Source organism: Anolis carolinensis, chromosome 3 (assembly GCF_035594765.1).
Source record: "Anolis carolinensis isolate JA03-04 chromosome 3, rAnoCar3.1.pri, whole genome shotgun sequence".
NCBI lineage: Eukaryota > Metazoa > Chordata > Lepidosauria > Squamata > Dactyloidae > Anolis > Anolis carolinensis.
Genome location: NC_085843.1, coordinates 189,621,838 through 189,644,535, shown reverse-complemented (window position 1 = coordinate 189,644,535; position 22,698 = coordinate 189,621,838). Strand labels below are relative to the sequence as shown.

At 38.5% G+C, this 22,698-nt stretch overlaps 1 protein-coding gene across 6 annotated transcripts in view; it reads left to right on the top strand.

The window, feature by feature from the left end:
• tacc3 (transforming acidic coiled-coil containing protein 3) overlaps window positions 1-22,438 on the top strand; it is a 33,071-nt gene extending 10,633 nt beyond the window's left edge. For 2 of the 6 annotated variants that reach the window (XM_062975990.1, XM_062975991.1), the window contains 15 exons: window positions 1,799-1,961; window positions 4,536-4,672; window positions 6,896-7,669; window positions 8,062-8,143; window positions 8,532-8,691; window positions 12,060-12,112; window positions 12,927-13,057; window positions 13,162-13,258; window positions 13,903-14,073; window positions 15,780-15,856; window positions 16,404-16,447; window positions 18,461-18,621; window positions 19,364-19,470; window positions 19,557-19,677; window positions 21,811-22,438. In XM_062975990.1, coding sequence (XP_062832060.1) covers window positions 1,800-1,961; window positions 4,536-4,672; window positions 6,896-7,669; window positions 8,062-8,143; window positions 8,532-8,691; window positions 12,060-12,112; window positions 12,927-13,057; window positions 13,162-13,258; window positions 13,903-14,073; window positions 15,780-15,856; window positions 16,404-16,447; window positions 18,461-18,621; window positions 19,364-19,470; window positions 19,557-19,677; window positions 21,811-21,882 — 2,349 coding nt within the window. In that variant the 5' untranslated portion in view covers window position 1,799 and the 3' untranslated portion in view covers window positions 21,883-22,438. The remainder of the gene's footprint in view (window positions 1-1,798; window positions 1,962-4,535; window positions 4,673-6,895; window positions 7,670-8,061; window positions 8,144-8,531; window positions 8,692-12,059; window positions 12,113-12,926; window positions 13,058-13,161; window positions 13,259-13,902; window positions 14,074-15,779; window positions 15,857-16,403; window positions 16,448-18,460; window positions 18,622-19,363; window positions 19,471-19,556; window positions 19,678-21,810) is intronic. The other 4 variants (XM_062975992.1, XM_062975994.1, XM_062975995.1 and 1 more) reach the window with 4 other exon arrangements.
• The last annotated feature ends 260 nt before the right edge of the window (window positions 22,439-22,698 follow it).

Below are 22,698 nucleotides of genomic sequence, written 5' to 3'. Positions count from 1 at the left end.
TCTTCACAGATCTTGCCAAGAAGATCCTCTGATAGAATTGCATTAAGGAATCTGTAAATTAGAAATGGATTGAATCAGAAAATTGAGAAGATGTTGTCCACAGGTTGCATGTGGTCCCTAATCCCTCTTTTTGGACCTGATTCTCAGACTGCGGATCCCCAAATTTTATAATGGCCCCATATGTTCCTGGGAGCAGTTCCTTCAGAACAACACTTTCTGACACCTAAAACCTAGTTGAAATTGGGAGATTTAAAAATAATTTCACTTCATTTCAAGGTTGCATTTTCAGCCCACGCAGGCCAAATGTAACCATGTTCACTGTTGCCCACCCTGAATTCGAAATGCACCATGAATTACTGTTTTGGAAAAGCTACTTCTTGTTACTGTCAATCCTAGTATTTTTCCTTCCGATGGCAGGGCTTCCACAATGGTTTTCTTATTTCAAGCAACCTTTATAGCAAAACCATCAGAAGGCTTTCTGAGGTTCGCCACTTAGTGCTTACCTCTGGGAAAAAGATATCTAGTGTTGCTACTAGCTTCTTTGTTTTATTGCTTGCCAAAGAAGCAAAATTGGGGGGAGTCAGTTCTTAGCTGCCAGCTCAGTAAGATAACAAGTACAGTAGAGTCTCACTTATCCAACATAAATGGGCCAGGAGAACATTGGATAAGCAAAAATGTTGGATAATAAGGAGGGATTAAGGAAAAGCCTATTAAACGTCAAATTACTTTATGATTTTACAAATTAAGCACCAAAATATCATGTTTTACAACAAGTCTGCCACTTGTTTGGGAGTGTGGCTGCACTTGTGTTGTTGTTGGGCATGTTGACACGCTGTGCGTAGCTGTATAGAGAAACAGCTGTGGATCCGGGTGGGAGGCAGACTTCATTAGATAATACAGAACGTTGGATAAGCGAGACTCTACTGTAGCAATTCCCCTCCATTGTGTTTCCAGGAGCATCCCAAGTCCTAGACTCCTGAAAACAGAATGATGTGCTGCTTTTTGCAATCAGAGAGATATACTATTCCCTGAAAAAAGATGTGGAGTTTTGTGTGCGGACTTTTGAAAGGAACTGGTGGTTTACAGACCAGGAGTTCCCCATGAGTCCAAGAAAAATGTAAAACAGCAACCTATTCATAGGAAAGAACCTGAACAAAACTTTTAAAATTAAATGATAACTCCACGTTTTAGAAACCTGTTACAAGTATCCATTTGCTTTAAAAGCAGAAGTAGGACCCTGAGGCACCAAGTGGACTGTAACCTCTAATATTGTCACCAATGGTTGGGGATGATGAGAAGAAGTGAAAAATGCCAGGATGGACATAGGCCATATGACTCTCCAGACTATCTGAAAGACCCTGTCTCCTTATCTATACCTGCCAGGACACTTAGGATCTTCAGGTGAAGACTTTCTCTCTTCCCCACTACCTTTACAGGCTTGCTTGGAGAGAACATAGCAAAGAGATAGACGTCTCAGCAGCTGCTCTCACCCTCAAGAATGCCCTTCAATAGAATGCGAGGCCCTTCTTTCTTTGCATTTTGTAGACAAAGACATTTTTATTTAAATAAGCGTTCAATGTATAAAGCAAGGAGCATTTTTATTGAGTACATTTTGCTTCTCTTTTTAACATTATATATTTTCAATTTATTCTGAAATTATTCTAAAAATCATGTTTGGAAGCCACTTTGAGTCCCGGTCTTGGGGAAAAAGCGACATACTAAGCACAAGATCTCCTTATGCATACACTCCAAAAGCAACACTGTTACATAAATGTTTGTTTTATTTTCCCATTTATAGAATGAGTCTGCAAATCTTGAAGGGAGAAAATATTAGTGATGACATAGGTGCTGAAAACTGTGCCATACCCGTCACATCTCCAGAGCTCACAGGCAGGCCTTCCATTCTTCGTCCATCACAGAAAGAAAATGTTCCACCAAAAGAAATAATGAAGTTTATGAAGGTATGATAATATTTAATATCACTCTTTTCTAGACCAACAGTTTTAGTATCTGTAAGTATTTAGTATCAAAATATTTAACAATGTTTCAGTGGTGGGGATGAGAGGAGGCTTCTAGAATCATAGAATCATAGAATAGTAGAGTTGGAAGAGACCACATGGGCCATCTAGTCCAACCCCCTGCTAAGAAGCAGGAAATCGCATTCAAAGCACCCCCGACAGATGGCCATCCAGCCTCTGCTTAAAAGCCTCCAAGGAAGGAGCCTCCACCACGGCCCCGGGGAGAGAGTTCCACTGTCGAACAGCTCTCACAGTGAGGAAGTTCTTCCTGATGTTCAGGTGGAAAGGAGATTCTTCCTGATGTTCAGGTGGAAAGGAGATATGTGACAGCTAAAATACAGAATACCCTGGAAGGTATCTAACTCCTATGTCTTTAATGTTCTGACAGGCGCTTATACCGTGTGTCTTTTCTTTACATCAGTGATTTATTAGTTTTAGTTTTAATTTTGATTCTTCCCGCTTCTTGTTAACAGCTGTCAAGTTGAATTCAACTTATGGCAAACCCATCAATGAGAGACTTTCTAGTATTCTATCAGCAGCAGTCCTGCCTCATATTTTGCAGCATCTGTGGTTGACTGTATCTATCTGTAATGCTGTATCTGTATCTCACCCTTCCTACTACCTTATCAGGCATTATTGTCTTTTCCATTGAGTCATTTTTATTATATGGCCAAAGTAAAGCAGTATTCTAGGGAAAGTTAAGGCATGATTTGCTCCAGTACCCACTGAGTGGTCTTTTCAGTAGTCCACATTATCTGTAGAATTCTTCTCCAGCCCCACGTTTCAAACATGGGGCTTCATTGTCCAGCTTTCACAGCCATTTATAGAAATTAGAAATTCAATGACATTGTTTGCTTATAAATTACACATCAAGGAAACCAAATCTTGTGACACATGGAATTTTGAATGGTTTTAATGGTATAATGTTTTAATTTATGAATTTGTCAAATTTTTGGCTTATGTAGTGTGTATTTCTGTTTAGTTTGCCTATATGATGTTTTTGTTTTGTTGTATTTTTATGTTATGTAATTTAATCATTGTACACCACTTGGAATCCCACCCATGAGAGAAAAGTGGGATAAAATAAATGAATAATAATAATAATCCTTTCATGGGGATGGGAATATATACCGAGTGTTTCCAATTTATGGGATTTTTTTGTTTTCTGTATTGACAGATTTTAGTTAGAATTAGAACAGATTCAGCATTTGTAGTCTGAAGCAGCTCTATTGGTAAGCGATCTGCTTCTGGTGATTTATTTCTTCTAAGTGGTCTGAATGCAGCTTCCACATCACTTTCTGATGTTGTATGTTCATCTTTATAAGGTTTTTCCTGAAACAAAGTGGTCTCTTTCATAGAATTCTTCAATGTATTGTTTCCATCATATTTTTATTTATCAACATAATGTGTTCTTCTGCTAGTTGTAGAGCATTTCCACTCATGATTTAAAATTCCATTTGTTTTGTTTTTTAGATCTTTGAGAATAAGTCTTCCTTTTTGTCATCACTTTTATTTCTTTGCATTAATTAGTTCTCATTCAGGCAGAGAAATAATTGAATTCGTGCTTCTTGTCTGTCTTTAACTGCTTGAAGAATTTCATCACTCATCCATTGAGGCTTTTCTTTCTTTTGGGCTACAGATAGTGTCTTTTTGCATTCCTCCCTGACAGTGTTTCTGACTTCAGTTCAGAATTCTAGTTCCCGTTCACTTAGTTTTTATAATAACAAATCCATTTTTCACATCTTGAAATTCTACAGGGATATTCTTCAGGTTGTATTTCAGCACAATTTCCTCCTGGCCTTGACTTCACATAGAGAATAGAACTTCTCAATCTTCTGTTTCTAATTACAAAGTCTATTTGATTTTTATATTGGCCATGAGATGATGTCTAGGCATACAGCTGTTGTTTGGGTTGCTTGAAGAATGTGTTTGCAAAGAACACACTATTGGCTTCACAAAATTCAATCAGTCATTCTCCTGTTTCATTTCTTAATTCTAGACCGACATTTTCTGTAATCTTTCATTCTGCTCTATTTCCTATTTTTGCATTCTAATCATCACTGATTAACATCTTCTTTTATGTATATTCAGTTTCCCACCTTACTCCAGCATAAAATCTTTCAGATTCTTCTTTTGCCACTGTGTTTAGATCATAAAGTTGAATTATAGTTATCTCGATGTGTTTTCCCTAAAGTCATTAATATGATTAAGTCAAACTGCATTACATCCTTCAACTACTTTGGCTTCATCTTTCTATGAATGTCACCACATTTTGTCTTAGATTTTCTTTTCCTGAGTAAAACACTGTATAATTCTTCAATTCTTCAATTATGTAGGTTTTATTTCTGCTTTTAATTATTAATATATATTGATGTTTGTTTGTTTTTCATACATTGCTTCAAGTGACTCCTTTTTAAGCTGTAGAAAGCAGGGCATAAGTACCCAATCAATGTCTAGGTATGTGTTGTGTGTATGCATTTTGGCTCTGCAGATCTCTGATAAATTTTCTCTCCTAAGGTAACTTTTCAAACTCCTATCCGGGATCCTCAGACTCGCAAATTCCTGAGTCCAGATGTAAGGAAGAAACCTGAAACTTCTCCTTTAGTAGATGACTGCATTCCAAAAGATCTTCTCTTGCCTCCAGTCAGTGTTGAGTGAGTAAAACTGTGATTTTATGTAGGTAGATTCAAAATAGATTGTAATTTAGTCAATGATATCCCAGGAAGTGTTGGGCTGTCATACAGCTGTCTTCAGGTTGTTGGAAGAGAATATGGGTTTTAGGAGGCTGTTTTTTTCTGGACTTCAAGCATATGAGTAGAAGCAGTGATATTTGCCAAAAAATTCTTTTCACTGAGAATGATTGCGAAACTGTAACTACTCCTGATTTAAAACGCAGTAAGGACAATTGCATTCATGTAAGAAGAACGTAGTCATCCACATGTTTTTGCCAGCTTGGAGACAAACAGGCATTGTTGTGTTAATATCACAGCTACTTTGATTTTAATGGAAAGAACTAAATTTTGCAGTTGCAGTCAGGGCCGGCCGGAGATATTTTTTGATGTGAAGCGGGGGTGCTGAAAAGCGCCCCCGCCACCGGCGCCATGGCCCCGCCCAGCGTGCCCTGGCCCCGCCTCCCACGCTGCGTGGGAGGCGGGGCCAGGGCGAATAGTGAGGGGGGCGGGGCCAGAGTTGGCCCCGCCCCCGCCCAGCGTGCCCTGGCCCTGCCTCCCACACAGCGTGGGAGGCGGGGCCAGGGCACGCTGGGCGGGGGGGCGGGGCCAGAGTTGGCCCCGCCTCCCACGCTACCCCCGCTCGCCCGTCTGGCCTTTTGTAGCAGGCCAGACTTCAGCGGAGGTTCCTCCAGGCCGCAATCGCGGCCTGGAGGAACCTCCGCTGAAGTCTGGCCTGCTACAAAAGGCCAGACGGGCGAGCGGGGGTAGCGTGGGAGGCGGGGCCAGCTCTGAGGCCGCTCCCCCCCCCCGCCCAGCGTGCCTTGGCCCCGCCTCCCACGCTGCGTGGGAGGCAGGGCCAAGGCACGCTGGGCGGGGGGGGAGCGGCGTCAGAGCTGGCCCCGCCTCCCACGCTACTCCCGCTCGCCCGTCTGGCCTTTTGTAGCAGGCCAGACTGCAGCGGAGGTCCCTGCAGGCCGCGATTGCGGCCTGCAGGGACCTCCGCTGCAGTCTGGCCAGCTAGGAAAGGCCAGACGGGCCAGGGCGCACTGGGCGGGAGGCGGGGCACCGTCAGGGCGGTGCCCCGCCTCCCGCCCAGCCTGACGGCGCCCCCCCGGGCCTGCGCCCGAGGCGGCGGCGTCAGGGGCCTCAATAGTGGGGCCGGCCCTGGTTGCAGTTGACAGTTGTTTTCCAGATGCAATTACAAGGTGATTGACTCCACTCTAGAGAGCTGAGTGTCCAGAGGAGGGCAACTAAAATGATCAAAGGTCTGGAAACCATGCCCTATGAGGAGCAGCTTAAAGAGCTGGGTATGTTTAGCCTACAGAGGAAAAGGTTGAGTGGGGATATGTTAGCCATGTATAAATTTGTGAAAGAGTGTCTTAGGGGAGAAGGAAGTAGGCTTGTTTTCTGCTGCACTGGGGAGACTAGGGCTCAGTGTACTGGATTCAAATGACAGGAAAGAAGATTCCACCTAAAGAATATCCTGACCATAAGAGCTGTTGAACAATGGAACCCTCTGCCTCAGAGTATGGCGGAGGCTCCTTCTTTGGAGGCTTCTAAACAGAGTCTAGATGGCCATCTGTTCGGGGTGTTTTTTCTGCATGGCAGGTGATTGGACTAGATGGCCCATGTGGTCTGTTCCAACTTTATGATTATCTGAAGATTCCTGTTGAAGCATCAGTTTTCTTGGATCTATGAAAACAAGTATGTTGTATTCTGATGATTACTAGACTGATATTTTTCGTGCCGGATTAAGTCAATTTTATTTTTAGATGTTACAGAATCATTAAGAACTTTATTGCTTTTAGTTGTTTGATTTAATGTATATACATTTTGCTGATTGTTTTTCATTTCTGCTGATAAATACCCAAGGGGCTTTGGTAATTGGGAAGTAAGCAAATGGTCTAAATTGATAAAGTGAGCAATGTAATCTGATCCAGTGTGCATTTACTTGAAAGTGAATCCCACTGAGTTCAGCTTGGATTACTTCAAAACATGTGTTCCTAGAATTAAAGTCTAGACACTGCAAGACTTTCATAAACCTGACAACATAGTATCTGAAGCCGACAGTGAATATCCTTTTTTTGGTTAATAAGCAATGGCCCCCTCTGAAAGAAAAATCTGAATGCCAAATGTGTACTTTTTATTTTAACTGTCTTTAGAAGGCTGAATTAACTAATTTGTGATGGTTCTGCCTTTCCACAGGAATCAACCACTACTAATAACAGATACTGATTTAGCAAAAGAGGAGATAGCGACAGAAGGAAAGCTCAGCTTTGATTCTCCAAATGATGTCATCCCAGAAAAAAACAGAGCACATACTCCTGAATCGTCTGTGTTGAATGATCCAGATCCGTTCAAGAGCACCAGTGGCCTTCTGAATTCCCCTAAAAATCAACCAGTGTCTCTTTTGCAAGTTTGCACAAGAAAAGAAGCAATGGATAGAAATTCTCTTTCACTTTGTTCAGTTTATCTGGAATCTGCTACTGAAAATAATCTGTCTGAGGAAACAAGCTATGAACCAGCAAGTTCTTTTAACTCCACTTCATTGCTAGATAGTGATTCCTCAAAGCAAATATTAAGCCTCAATCAAGCTATAAAGCAAGATTTGAACAATGCTTGCAAGACTGAGCTACTTTCAGTGGCACTTATAGAAAATAATATCTCATCGCCTGTGCTAGAATCTGGTAGCTTTGGAAGTCTCAGTTATTGTAAAAGAAAAGAAAAGGGTAAATGTCAAACAAGCACTGGAACAGAAGAGAATTCTGTTCCCAAAGCAGCATATAGCTTTGATTTTGAGAAGTTTGATCCTAACTTCAACCCATTTGGAGGCGGTTCCAAATTACAGAATTCACCTGACTGTGCTGTGCTCACCATTGAAAGGAGTGATACCCAAGAGGACAGTGGACTGTTCAAAGAAGCAGAGCAGCATAATTTCCCTGAGGAATCAAGGGCTGTAGAAACAACATTTGAAAAACAGTAAGTGTTCTGTAAGTGCATTTAGAGTAGTTCTGGACTTCAGAAATGTAGTAGAAGCTCATGAAAAGTAACCTGTTTTTTGTTCCTGGACTAAATCTAAGTATTTGGTAACAGTAGATTACATATGCAGTAGAAAATAGCATATAACCTAAATCTGTAAATAAATAATTTCAAGTTGCTCAGTATTCTTTTCAGAGATATATTAAAACATAGATGGCTTAATTGCTTAATTGGGGATTAGTATTTAATTTTTGTGAAAAGAAGCTTCTTTTATCTAAATGTCCACAGGTAAAGGGCAAAAGAAAACCTGCATGTACAAAAACAAATTTAAAAGTATATTGAATCAGATGTCCTTAGAACATGTGGATATAACAGTCTTCTTATTTTTATAGGAAAGAGATTGAAGAGCAGATTGCAGCTGAAGAACAGAATGTAACAAAAGTAGAAACTCAAACTGAACCTTCAAGTGAATTGGTATTGTCTTTTGTTTTGTTTTTTTAATTCCTTTTTATTGCTATATTTAGGATCTAGCATGTTTTGGGTGTGGGAATATGCTAAAAACTGCACTGGAGGCTTTAAATCTCAAGAATCATGCCTGGGAACCTCATCTTTATTGCTGTAAGAAATTGAGACATCTCTACAGCTTGGCAGCTTTGAAGCCCAGGTTGTCTTTCAAAACACACACTTTATCCACTCCTGATGCAAAATTTCCCAAACAACATGCTCTGATCTTTTAAGAAAATAAAATAGAGTACAGTTTAACCAAATGACATACAGGTGAAGGGAAGCAAGTTAAACAACACATGGAATCTATAGTTATCTCTTTTCTGAGCGTTTCTCTAATCTATTCTTCATTTCTTAGATGAACCAAAGTATTGCATCAGCTGTGGTTTTACGTCAACAAAGTTCATTACATGAGGCTGCAAATGGTCTAACACAGAAACCACATCAGGCAGAAACAGTAATGAATAATGGCAGTTTTTTGGATATAGACAATGAAGAGTTCAGATCACCCACTGATGGTAAGTGTAGTTGAATTGAAATGCCTATTTGTGCTTATAACAGTGTGAAATTCTATGTTTGTATTTTGTTTTGGTACACCTCACACCATGGCTATCATGTCCCTTGTTAATACTCTACAGGTGTCAGAATCAGCAATTTATTACGGTCTATGACCAGAATATATAGAAATGGGCACAGGTGCCTGAAAAGGGGAATCGCAGTTCCCATTCTACAGGTGTCATCCATCCTATATCTGTTCCCCACCCTTTAAGGGTATTGTGCTTTACACTTAACCTTGTTGGAATTGACTTTGCTAGTTTTTACCCAGTTCTCCAGTCTTTTAAGGTCATTTTGAATTTTGATCCTGTTATCTGGGGTAATAGTTACCCCATTTAATTTTATGTTATTTGCAAATATTGGAAGCATGTTCGCTAAAACAATGTTTCTCAACTTGTGGGTCCTAGGTGTTTTGGCCTACAACTCCCAGAAATCCCAGCCAGTTTACCAGCTGTTAGGATTTCTGGAAGTTGAAGGCCAATATATCTGGGGACCCACAGGTTGAGAACCACTGCTCTAAACCTTCATCCAATCATTGTTAAAGACGTATTGCACATAACCTATTGGAAATTCCATAACATATTGCATAACCTATTGGAAAATAACTGCACCTAGTCTATGGGCACATATCCTTTTGGCAAATGTGAATGTCTATGAATATGTGGAGACCATCTTTTGAAAACCACTAGTCAAGAAAAGCATGCCCTTGTTAGAAGTCAACTCTTTGAACAGGTGATATTCAGAAACATTAATGTAGTGGCACACAGGTAACTCAGCTGTCAAACTGAAGAACCATGTCTTTAAACTGCGAAGGATAAAGACATGCCACTACAAAATGTATTTGGTTAGCTGCAGATGGTTGTTTCTTTGCAGTTGTAATTGTCCAAAAGATACACATTCCCGTGAAGCCTCTTAGTTTAAAATATGCACTCAGAGATAAAAGCAAAGTCTTCTTTGAAAAAATATATTTTTACTCATAAACATCTTTTATTAATTAGCTATACAGGAATATTTCTTATTGAAGTTCACTTCAATAAGATAGGATATAGCTTCTCTTTGTGTTGAGTACACAGGGTATCATTCTTAATCGGTAGTCCATAGTCTTTAGTATAGTTGTACTCACTGAAGTCCATAATCATACTGTATCCATTAAAGTCTCTAAACAGCAACATGCATCCACTTTCACTGAGGTCGGGACACATACTGTACACCTGCTTTCATTGAAGACCAAACACATACCTCCACTGAGGTCTAATGCAAGAAGACTGCATCCAAAATGGAGTCCTGAATCTGAACATGCTCAGTAAAATCACATGTCTATAACTCCTCCTACACCAAAGAGATACAAACTGGCAAATCAGCACATACATAGAATACTAGTTAGCATATATATATATATATATATATATATATATATATATACGCACTATCAATAAACAAATAGTGACAGGCTTAGGAGGTTGCTGTTTCCAACAATACATTCATTAGCACTGGATCCAGAACAGAACCCTGTGATACTCCACTTCTGTCCAGGATGAGGAGGAGGCATTGGTGAGCATCAGTTGGGTTGGGCCATCCAATCCAGCCCTATGCCATGCAGAATATAGAATCAGTCAACAATTACATGTTCACCTAATGGTTGCATTGTCAATCCCACATTTTACTAGTCTGTTTGCAAGAATATCATGGGGGTTCTTCTCAAAGACCTTACTGAAATCACGGTATGCCACACTCACAGAATTCTGTTTGGCTGCCAGGCTCTTCACTTTATATATATATAAAAGCCATAAGGTTAATCTGACATGACTTGCTTTTAAGAAACCCATGTTCACTTTTTGGGATCATGACATTTCTAAGTACTTACAGACTGTTTAATGACCTTTGTATAGTTTAATATGTATTTTATAGAAATATGTTTTAATGTGTATCTTTTATAGAAATGCACTTTAATATGTGTATTTGTGGTATTTTTACAATGTGTGTGTGTTTGATTATTCTGTAACTTGCCGTGAGGAGAGGTGGGTAAGAAAGAAAATTATTATTACTACTCTATAATTTTTCTTGGTATTAGTGTCTGGCTGACTGGTCAGTAATTTTCTGAGTCCTCTTTCCCCCCATTTTTGAAGACAAGGGCAACCTTTGCCCTTCTCCAGTCTGCTAAGACTTCTTCTGGCAAGCAAAGATTCACAAAGATTGTTGCCAGTGTTCTGAGATCTTTGATGTAGTTTATCTGGTCCTGAAGACTCGCATTTATGTAGAGTACCCATGTATTCCTGCACAACACTTTCACCTGTTTTGTGTTACATTTCCCCTCGTGTTATCTGTTCCATTTCCTCCACACTGAGCAGTATCTTCTTTTTTGGACAAGACCAAGGATTCATCTATATTAACCATTTAGGTTGGTTTGGAACTGATTGAGCAGAAACCAGTTTCACTATGCAGGTGATTAAATTGCCATTTCTGGAACCAGTTTGGGGTGAGGATGGTGATTATATTAATCAAGTGGGGTGGCCTCAAGGCAGATCCAGAGTCCACCATATTTGAGGCATATCTCCCCCCCCCCCCCCCCAAAACCGTTTCCAGGCAAGATGCACATGACAGCAAGGCAGAAACAAGAAGGGAAAGTGACAGTTCCTGTGGCATCCATTTCACCATTCAAGTGGAAGATCTCTTTTCCCATTTAAATTCATTTACAAATCAAATAATTTAAGGTTGTTAAGAAAGTGACAATATCACATGTTCAGTGTCCTTTTATGGATAAGCCCCCTCAGGTCATGTTCATCCTACGTGTTCTTGTAGCTTCAAGCTTGATTTCTAACCTCTTCCAATTTAGTGGTCTTCTAATAGCCAGCCAAAGTCCTAAGCATATGTAGACAATCTCAATGTTATTTTCCTTTTGTTATTGCTTACTGAGTTGCATCTGTAGTGCTGTCAGTTTTTTGCGCTGGACACACACATGCCTGCAGTAGGAACTCTAATAGGTTTTAACTGAAGTAATAGAGACCCCTGTTTATTGTATGTTACCTTTTACCTGTCTTTGATCTAGTAAACGTACCTCATTGGCCACCCTTCAATGCCATAAGAGCAGTGTTCCAAAACTGCTTCTCATTTAAAGCTTTAACATCCTTGCCAGTTAAATCAGTTTTAAAAAAGGATGGGAAGAATCGAAGGCCTTCTTTATTTCACGCAGTATACGTAAGTCACAAATATTGCAGGAAGGCATGCCTCTTCTTTTCTTGAAATGACAAACTAGTTACTTTTTATAGTCATTTCAATACTAGTTTGCTATAAAATCATTTTGTTCCCATATTCAGTATTTTTCCCCTTTTAGTTCTAGGAATGGACCTAGAAGTAGATTATCTGGAACAGTTTGGAATGTCCTCGGTAAGTAACCAATATATGAATGTAGGATGTTACATTTGTCTCCTTTCTTTTCCCTATTGTTTTATCACACACTCCTAAAAGAAGCAGTCTTTTGCACAGAATTTAGATAATATTGTTTAGTTTAGTGTTTTAATTTTAGGAATCCTGCTCTTTTTAGCTTGACATGTTGAATAATATATATTTTAAATTTTCATGCTGCTAATCTTTATGTAATGCCACTTTTTGGCTGACTTAGCTGTTCTTGTATTTTGATCAAAAGTTTTCATTTTCCTATTTTACACAGAAAAAATGTACCCTTTAGAGGCTAGATCTTTCAAAACACATATGTAAGGCTATCTGCAGAAAGAACTATGAGTTTTCAAAACAGTATAAGAATTAAAAAGTGTATTTGCCAGATGACGGGATTCAGAATCAGAAAACCATCTACTAACCTAAAAAGAAAACCTGGCTTAACTTTTCAAAACTTTTTTTTTTGGTAGAAAATTAAAAGATTGAAATATTTTTCACCCCACACCACATTTCTTCCAATTTATTCACATTTGAAAGCATTTAGTACAGTCCTGCTTTAAAGTCTGAACCCTAAAGATTTTAAGGTACAGCCCTTGCTATATTGACACTCATTAGGACACAGGACCTCCTCTAATCAATTATTTCATAATTCAAAGAAATGTGCTTCACTTGGAGATTATCTAAATTTCATAAGTGTTGCTCTTGGTCAGATAGCTCCAGATGTGGCCAAAACGTGAACAAGGCCACCATGTTAAGGGAAGATTGTCTGGGAACTTTGATATATTTCCAAATCTATTTCTTGTAGTTCAAGGAGTCTGTTCTAAGAAAGCAATCTCTCTACCTGAAGTTTGACCCTCTCCTGAGTGAAAGCCCTAAAAATTATGTTGATGATGTTAAGGAAGTAAAGTCTACAGGAGTCGCACTACTTCAAAATGAGTATGTATAATTTTGCTGTGTTCTTCCATTTATAACCTATATAGAATTGTTTCAGTATGCCTTGCAGTTTCTAACCAGACCATCCATCTTTGGTCTTAAAACAGAAATTCAGTAGCCATGACAGTGAATGAAGTAAAAACATCTGATGAACATGAAGAAAAGCCGTTGGTGCTTGATCTTTTTGGAATTTCCCCAGATCCAGTAAGTGCTAGTTAAATATCTCTAGCAACCTTCCTCAAATTGCTGTTTTTTCTGAATTTTAAAATGAGAATAGACATACTGATGACGTTGAAAAGTATAGGCTGAGTATCCGTTATCCAAAAATGTTTGGAACAAGAAATGTTTTAAATTTTTTCAAAATTTGGAATACCTTTATTTGCAGATATGAAATATCTTGGAAACCAAGTCTAAAATTGTGGTTTATTTGTGTTTGATATGCACATACACGTAGTGTGAAGGTAATTTATGCAATATTTTTAATAATTTTGTCAATGAAACAAGGTTTGTATACACTGAACCATAAGGAAATAAAGATGTCACCGTCTCAGGCATGCGTGTGAACTATTTTGGATCTTGGAGAAGTTTGGATTTTGAAAGAGATGCTCAACCTGTAATGGAAAATCATAGTTTCCCAATTGAATAATTAAGCTCTCTGGAGCCTTGATCTTATCAACGTATCCTTTATTCAGAGCAGAAGAACAGTTTCAGTCTGAAACCACCCACAAGTTTGGATATCATAGATTTAGTCTGAAATCACTATCCGGCTATACCTTGTGATCTGTATCAATTAGAGAACTAAGATACCAAATATTGCATGTAAATACGTATTAAATTTTTTGCCACAGGTCAAAACTCTACAACCCACCCTAGATGAAAAGAATCCTTCAGCATTCCCTTGTGCTCTGCCCACTGAGGCCATCATTGAAGTGCTGAAATACAGTCAGAAAGACATGGATGCAGCTGTAGAAAAGATTAAGCATGAGACGGATATTGTTGTTAAAAAGCTTACTTCAGAGGTAAGAATTTGAGAAGGGACACTTGATTTGATACTGTTTTGAATCTTTTCTGTCCATTCACTCCTCCATTTTAATGGCTAATATAGAAATTACTTAACTACTGTATTTAAAAGAAAACTATACAAGTAATAGAGGCTGTTACTGGAAGTCAGCCTTTGGAGCTGTTATCCCTCAAGATCTTTGACTTGCCCGGTGCCATTCCCTTAACCAGTCAAATATCATTGTTTTAAACACAGCCTTTCGCAGCTGTCTAGATCATTTAAAAATCTGAAGTTTTAGTTTAGACATCACTGTAACAAAATGAGTCTACTCTTTGATTAACATCTTTCCACCTTTGTACATTAACGACTCCTACTCTAGTGTTACAGCAACTTTATTTTATTTATTTATTTAATTTATATAATGCCCTTCTCCCCCAGGGATATATCCAATAACAAAACAAATGGCCATAAGAAATAATGTAAACTATACTCTGCTTGGAATCTTGAGGATTACACAAGTATTAATCTCCAAGATAGTAGTATAAAGATCAATAATAAAGTCTGGTCTTAAAGGGGTATTCAGAATTTTAGTCTTAAAATGAAGAAGGCCTAACAAGAACAATTGACCGGACATGGCCCCCAGGCCAGGATTTTTGGCTGGGCTCCCTCTAAAGCAGTGGTTCTCAGCCTGGGTTCCCCAGATGTTTTGGGCCTACAACTTCCAGGAATCCCAGCCAGTTTACCAGCTGTTAGGATTTCTGGGAGTTGAAGGCCAAAAATATCTGGGGCTCCCATGTTGAGAACCACTACTCTAATGTTTGGGGAAGCATGATTTAGGATAAAATAAGTCAGTTTAGATAATGACACCAAAGTAATTTTATATTTATTAAAAATTATAAGGATTTATATCAGAGCAACTTACAATAGCATCAAAAATCACCTCAAAATATATTTTCTAGCTTTTGTCAACTCATATTTTTCAATACCTTCAATAACATCAGCTTGCTTAAGTAAATAATTATCACTTCATGTTTATAGATTCTATTTCCAGTTATCAAGTGAAGAAAAAGCTCTCCAACCTAATAGCTCTGTGAATGGCAAGGCCAAGATGTCTCTCTTCTGATCCTTGTTGACAGCCTTCCCCACTTCTCCCCTCTCCACACGCAGGCGGGCAAGGTGGCCTTTTCCTGTCTCTTCTTTCCCCCCTTCCCTCAACTTGGTCCTTTCAATTTTCTGTCCCCTTCTGAAAATTCTTTACTCTTGGCCTCTTCACTTTTCAAGATCATTTACATCTAGAAAATAGCAGCACCAATTCTAAAGTCATGGAAAAGATGCAATGGAAGTGTGGGGCCAAGTCTGCATCCCATGAAGGGGCCCCAGAGAAAGAAAGAAAAGGGTTTCCTAAGGACCCCTATAAAAAGACATAAAAGTTTCCAAGCGGCACCCAGAGTAAGAGAGACAAATATCCCCAGAGAAAGACGTAAAAGTCTCCAAGGGACCCCCATGTAGCCCTTGCCTAATCCTAGGACCTTCAACCCTGTCAATCCCCCTTCTTTGTTGGGGGAGGGCATGAGATCAGATATTGAGTAATGTTAGTCAAATTCTAAAGTTGTATTTAAGTCTGATCTCTTTCCAATAACCTTTCTGGCAAAGTTTCTTTAATTTTACTGTAAGTCTGAAGATAAATGAATTCTTGCTAATTATTTTGGGATATTATGGTTTCAGGTGCAAGAAAAGCAAAGAGAAGCTTTGGAGTGGAAAATGAAGCATGACAAAATTTATATTGAAAGTAAAGAAATGGGGTATGTACATCTAGTTAATAATGGGCATTTTCTGTGCATGTTGCCTTCTCCAATTACATAGATATCTTTCATATTGTGGATTCAGGTGGACGTTATTTGTGCTACTGTACAATATTCAGAAGGACAGTCTGTACTGGGGGGAAAACCAGAGTTTTGATCCTCTGCTTAATTGTTTAGGATCGCTTATCCAGGGTTATATCACTGTCAAATTCCAGAGAGTTCAATTACCTGCTGCCACCATCCTCTCTAAGTAATTGTACTGCATAGATGAGGTGCGTTTTGGGGGGCAGGGGTCTCTTTCCAGGCAGTCTCTAAACTGAGAATGGGTATTCTCCCCATATTGGTAATGTTGAGAAATTCACTTAATCCTGCCTCCAGAAACTTTAAGAAAAGTAAACCTATGCTTCCTTTTTAAGAGGTGTGTGTGTGTGTGTATGTTTCTTACTGTGGAGTTATTAATGGAAGGACCAATATTGTTTCATTGTTGTGGAATCATATTGATTTTCTGGTTCTGTATTTGAAAATAAGATGCTTGTATTTCCTTTAGAACAATTGTTGCAGAATTTGAAGGCACCATTACACAAGTGATGGGTAAGCAGATATAAAACATTTTTTCAATGCTTTGCTGTTTGGGTTGCACAAAAAATGTGTAAAGCTATCTAGAAACAAAATGTATATATTTCTGAAAAGTACATAAAAACAGTTTTGTTGTAATGAAAGTTAAAAATAACATCAGACAAATTATTTTGTATAGATGCATTTTTAAATCGGCATGCAGAATTCTTCTTCAACTTGATATCCCCAGTACCATGGCAAGCTTATCAGTGGAATACCTTGGCAGTTGCTGAGTGGATGTTCTAACGTTCCTAGATCTGCCATTCTCTTTCCGTGCTCGACTACAGGCTGGCACACTTTGGACATACACACCACACGTACATTCTCCTTAGAAAGAGAGTTTGCATGTGGTGTGTAGGCCCAAAGCGGCAGAGGCCAGGGCCTGCAGCTAAGTCCCGAGTAAGGAGCGCTTACTTTCCAAATGAGCTTTTTGGTCCCACATCCAAAAAAAAAAAGAAAAGAATATTTTCATCCCATTGGCAGCAATGGGTGGGCTTCCCACACTCCCTTTCCCCTCAGTTTTAGAGCTGCTGCCATTTCCCCCTTTAATTGGGAAATCTAACTTTCGTCACTGCTGCTGAAGTCGCTTCATAGGAGCTAGGGACAGACTCATGGTGGGATCCTTGATGTTGGGCTGGGGCTTGCTGGGGTTTCTCTCCATCACATTTGCTGGCGGCCTTGCTCTGCAACAGTGCAGGCCAAGAAAGGACCTGGCAGGCCTGCATGTTTGGACCTGCATGCCACATGCACATTCATCACCAGCAAATGAGATGGAGGCAAGCTGAGTCTGCCCCTAGCTTGGATAAAGTGATCTCAGCAGCAGTGACAAAAGGATAGCTTTCCCAATTAAAGGGGGGAACGGCAGCAGCCCTAAAACTGAGGGAAAGGGAAGTGTGGGAAGCCCACCCATTACCATCAATGGGACAAAATAGTCGTTTTTTCGGATGTGGGACAAAAAAGCTCGTTTGGAAAGGCACCCGAAAACACGGCCATACGAATGAAACAAAGACATAGCCATCCTATACAAATGCATGAGACTAGTACAGACCACTCTGTTGTTGTCACAGAATGGTTGTTCTCATAATATGCTTGGACAATAAAGCCCTGAAGTTCACCGACCCAACTCATGATGGGTACTGAAAACAGCAGCTCCTAACCCACCTAACTGGACTTCCCTCACGTCTCTACCCCCACTACAGTCCACACAGTGCCTCCTCGAAATATGGGAGATCTTTATGCTTCACCCTGTAGCTAAATCTTTTAGAAATGGTGGTAGTAAACAGTAGCTGAGAAAGCAGAAGTTGACTACATATTAACCTAGTTAGCCCATTAAATCTAATGTGTAAGAATTTGGTTTTAACTATCTACAGATCCTTCCTTCTTCCACAGACTCAAATGATTGAACATTTTGACCTTAGTTGCTTTCTGGGGCTGGGGGTAGGTTGCAATGACATAGGCCATGCTTCCTGCTTCTGATGGGAATTAACATGTTCACCACCCCATCCTAGACAAAAGTAGATTTGTCTAGGACGTATGTCATTTCTTTAACTACTGGCTGTTATTTATGATTTTTGGAAATAGTAGGGCATGGTAGCTGAAAAATATAGTTATATAAATAGGCTGGATTAGAGACTGCACCATGTTTTCTTTTGTACACCCCAGTCTATTCTATACGTCACCTGAAATTGTGCATTTGTGGGATAGCCTTGCTTGACTTTCATGGGATGAGTTTGCTAACTGGAGCCTTTGAACATATCTTCAAATATTTGTATTGTTAGAGACAACATATAGTGCAGTGGTTCTCAACCTATGGATCCCCAGATATTTTGGCTTTCAACTCCCAGAAATCCTAACAGCTGGTAAACTGGCTGAGATTTCTGGGAGTTGTAGGCCAAAACACCTGGGAACCCACAGGTTGAGAACCACTGATACAGCGTCTTAAAAGAGTCAACAAAGATTGAGTCACCTAAAACAAATTTGTTTCTGTAGAAGAGTGCGAGAGTCAGAAAGAGCTTGCAAAAAAAGAATTGCAGAAAGTACTTGATGAAAAACAGCAAGTTGTATCTGATTTGAAATCCATGGAGAAATCTTTCTCGGAACTCTTCAAGCGATTTGAAAAACAGAAAGAGGCAATAGAAGGATTTCAGAAGGTAAGCATTTCCAACAGCCTTACTCAGTCTCCTCCTTAAATAACACTAGCTGCCTCTTTCCACACCATCTTTCCCCCTGAAGCTACCATATTTCACCGCATAATAGTCGCACTCCTTCCATTTTGGGAGCGGGGGAAGAGTGCAGATGGTCTAAAATGGAATGTTCTGTAAATGTACCAAGGTGACATTATTGATATAAAAAAATTAAAATTATGTTTTCATTTACTGACATTTGTAATATTGTCTTATGTAGAGGGTGAGTCAATCTGAAGTAGTTTGACTTTTTAATAAATATTAATAATATTTTTGGCAGTAAGTCAGGAGACAATTTACAGAGCTTTGTTTCTGACATGTATTATATGAGAAGTTCCACTTACATTTGACAGAGAACAACTTTTTAATTTAAAGTATATTTTCCCTTCATACTGCTAAGCCAATAGTATCGCTTAACAGGGTTGTGAAGTCAGTTCACCAAACCTTTCACTCTTAATTTCTTCATAAATGTATATTAATTAGAAGTAAATATACTTTAGTCAAATGATAGCAAAAGGTTACCATAATCATTACAATGTGAAATGTCAGGCTACTTAGACTGATAGAACATAAAATATTTATTTATTTACCTTTAAATTATATTTACTGTATATTAATAAGTTTTTGTATTGAAGTAATTGATGCATTTCCACCAACTGGGATTCTAGTCCCCCGAGTTTTAATCTAAAATTATATTTCCACTTTCTAGAATGAAGAGGCTCTGAAAAAATGTGTTGAGGAGTATCTTGCAAGAATTAAAAAGGAAGAGCAAAGATACCAAGCACTGAAGGCACATGCAGAAGAAAAGTTATGCAAGTGAGTAACATTTTATAAGGATCTGTATTAAATTTGCAGTACCTCTCTTAAAAAACTAATATACCTGAATAACCTGTTTATTTTAGAGCAAATGAAGAGATTGCCCAAGTAAGAAGTAAAGCTAAAACAGAAGCGTTGGCTCTTCAAGCCACTTTGCGCAAAGAACAAATGAGAATCCAGTCATTAGAGAAAAGCATTGAACAGAAGGTCAGTCTTAGTTTCTTTGTGGATCCAATATTCAGTCTTCTAAGCAGGGGTCTAGACTGTCTCCCAAAGGCTTTGATATATATATATATTAAATCTATAGTTGCACATCTCAAATCAGAATTGCATGAAGAATTGCCAGGCCCACATTACATGACAAAAAACTATTGACTCGTTCCCATTAAATTCAGAGGCAATTTAATCAATTTTACTGTGATGTAAATAATGGCATAATACAAAATTAGGATTCCAGAAAGTGGAATACTATAGGCAGGAAATGAAGTCCTCAGTGTTTTCTCTCTATTTTCATGTGAGTATGTGGCTGCAATTCAGTCTTACATAGAAATCATTTGTGGGTAAATCAAAGCTGTTATGCACAATAGGAGCCCTAACCCAACTAATAGGAAAAGGGTCTTTCAAATGCCTGCCTGCATAGCAATGCAAGATTCACGGGTCTTTCCTTTAATTTATACTCCCAAGTGTAATTATTAAAAATGAAGTCTACTGTGTTTAGTTTGGGAGGGATTTTACTAATTTATAAGTGCATAAGGTTCTCAAACTTTTTCAGCCGTGGAGCCCTTTTTGAAGCAAAAGTTTCTCATGGAGCTCCAATAAATGTTTATATACTGTATATTATAGTATATTTAATGTGTATGTGTGTGTGTATATATATATATATATATATATATCAGGCATGGGCAAACTTTTGGACACAGGGGCATTTAGTTTTAAAATTTGACAGACAGGCCGGGCTAGTGGCAGATGGATAGAGAGTGTTTGTGTGAGCTACTTGGGGAATTCCTATGCACACTGCACTTATCTCATTTGTAGTGCAGAAAGAAAGACCAATATAATATTTAAAATGAAAAACCATTTTAACCAACATAAATGTAACGGTATTTCAGTGAAAGACCCCAGGGGCCATCCAATCTAACCCCTTCTGCCATGCAGGAAAAGCACAGTCAAAGCACCCCAACAGATGGCCATCCAGATTTAATAATAATAATAATAATAATAATAATAATAATAATATAATAATAATAATAATAATAATAATAATAATAATAATAATAATAATAATAATAAGCTGCATGGAAAAGGGTTTGGGCAGCAAGCTGCCCTTCCAGGGCATAACACTCTGCACAGCCAAAGTGCTGTGTTTCTATGAACCTTCATGCAAAAGAATAAAAGGTTTTTGAATGCTATCCAGTTACACATATCTGTTAGTAACAACATGCAGTGTTTACAGTGCACTCTGCAGAAAATGATTCACCACTACCTAAAGGAAAATCAACATGTTTAGCAAGACTTACAAAATAATAATAATAATTATTATTATTATTATTTATATTTCGCCCTATCTCCTCGAAGGGACCCAGGGCGTATTCCAAACACAAAAAGGTAAACATTCAATGCCTGAATACGACAACCAATATACATATAATAGCAAAAAATAATAATAACCCAACATGTAAGAACAAATTATAACATAACTTCTAAAATTAAAATAAGACATAACCTATCAAATAAATTTATATCAACATAAAACAAAATATCAAACAGAAACATCAATATCTCGGAGCAGACAGAAAGCATTGGAGGTGTATAAGTTGATTATTGCCAAAGATGGTAACTCGACTAGCAGGATAAACAGATCCTGGATACAGATAATAGATTTTAATCAGAAGTATAGTAACAGTATCATTATCTAATCCTCTTCAAGTCAATGAGCAGAAGTATGTTTTCAGTTGTTTTTTTGAAAGAGGGGGGGGCATTTTTACTTCCTTAGGTAGGGATTTCCAGAGGCGGGGGGGGTGATCACAGGGAAGGCCCTTTTTCTCTCATTCCCACCAGCTGTGCTTGAGATGGGGGTGGGACTGTGAGCAGGGCCTACTCCGAAGACTACAGTTGGTCAATAAGGGGATATGCGATTAATCAAATAGCCTGGACCTGGTTGGTTTATCAGTAAATGTTTGATTTTTATATTTTTTACCTGGGGCACATAAAAATTTCTCAGGCGGAAAATGGCTATAACTGGAAAATGTTTATGAAGCCCTCATGGAGAGTATGGGTGTTCTTTTCAGAATATGTGACTTCTGCAACTTGTATAACCCTTTGCCCCTGTTTCTTTAACAGACAAAAGAAAACGAAGAACTCACAAAAATTTGTGATGACTTGATTTCGAAGATGGAAAATGCGATAATCTGAACCATCCCATTTTTTCATGCTGGTTCTTAATTCAGACTTGGGATAGTTAATAATGAAATTTAATGATTATTTTCATTTGCACTTGTTTAGCTATATTGTTTTTCTATGAAAACTTCTATATTCTCTGCTGTTATTTACAAAAAGCAAATAGGTGTGTGGCACCAGTCTGCTTGCCATTATTTCTGTAAATAGAAACTATTGGGTTTTAGGTTTATTATTATTTTTATTTCCCTGAAATGCCACAATCCTGTTCTGTACCACCACAAAAAAATTTTTTTCTCCTGAGTGTCCACCAATAGACATGGGAAGTCGCATCTCTTCCCATTTTTAAAGACCTCTTATGGTTATGAAATGTTCTATAGCAAAAACTGGGTAGAATTTACCTGCATTTCGGGGAATTTTTTGTATATCATGAGGGCCAGAATAATAACCGAAGTGCCTCATACCAGTCCACTCTGCTCTGGATCAAGTGTTTCAAGCGTTATTCGATTTCCGCGAAGAAGGAATGGGAAGAAGTTTTAACTGATTAAAAATAAAATAGATTATATTATTTGCAGATTTGGTTGATGTGTTGTAACAAATTTAAAAAATCGACACCTTTTGAAAGAAGAGGAGGATGAGATAGAAAATGGATAGTTAAGTTTTAGCACTGCAGAAAGCAATCTTGAAAAGAACAGAATAAGAGCAACATAGGCCTCATTAGGGCTCAAAAATAGTAAAGATAGATTTGCACTGGACCAGAAAGACCACTCAAACTGGTGGCAGAAAAGAACCAAGTGACCTTTCACATGTTTTATGAAAAGGAAGGAAATCATC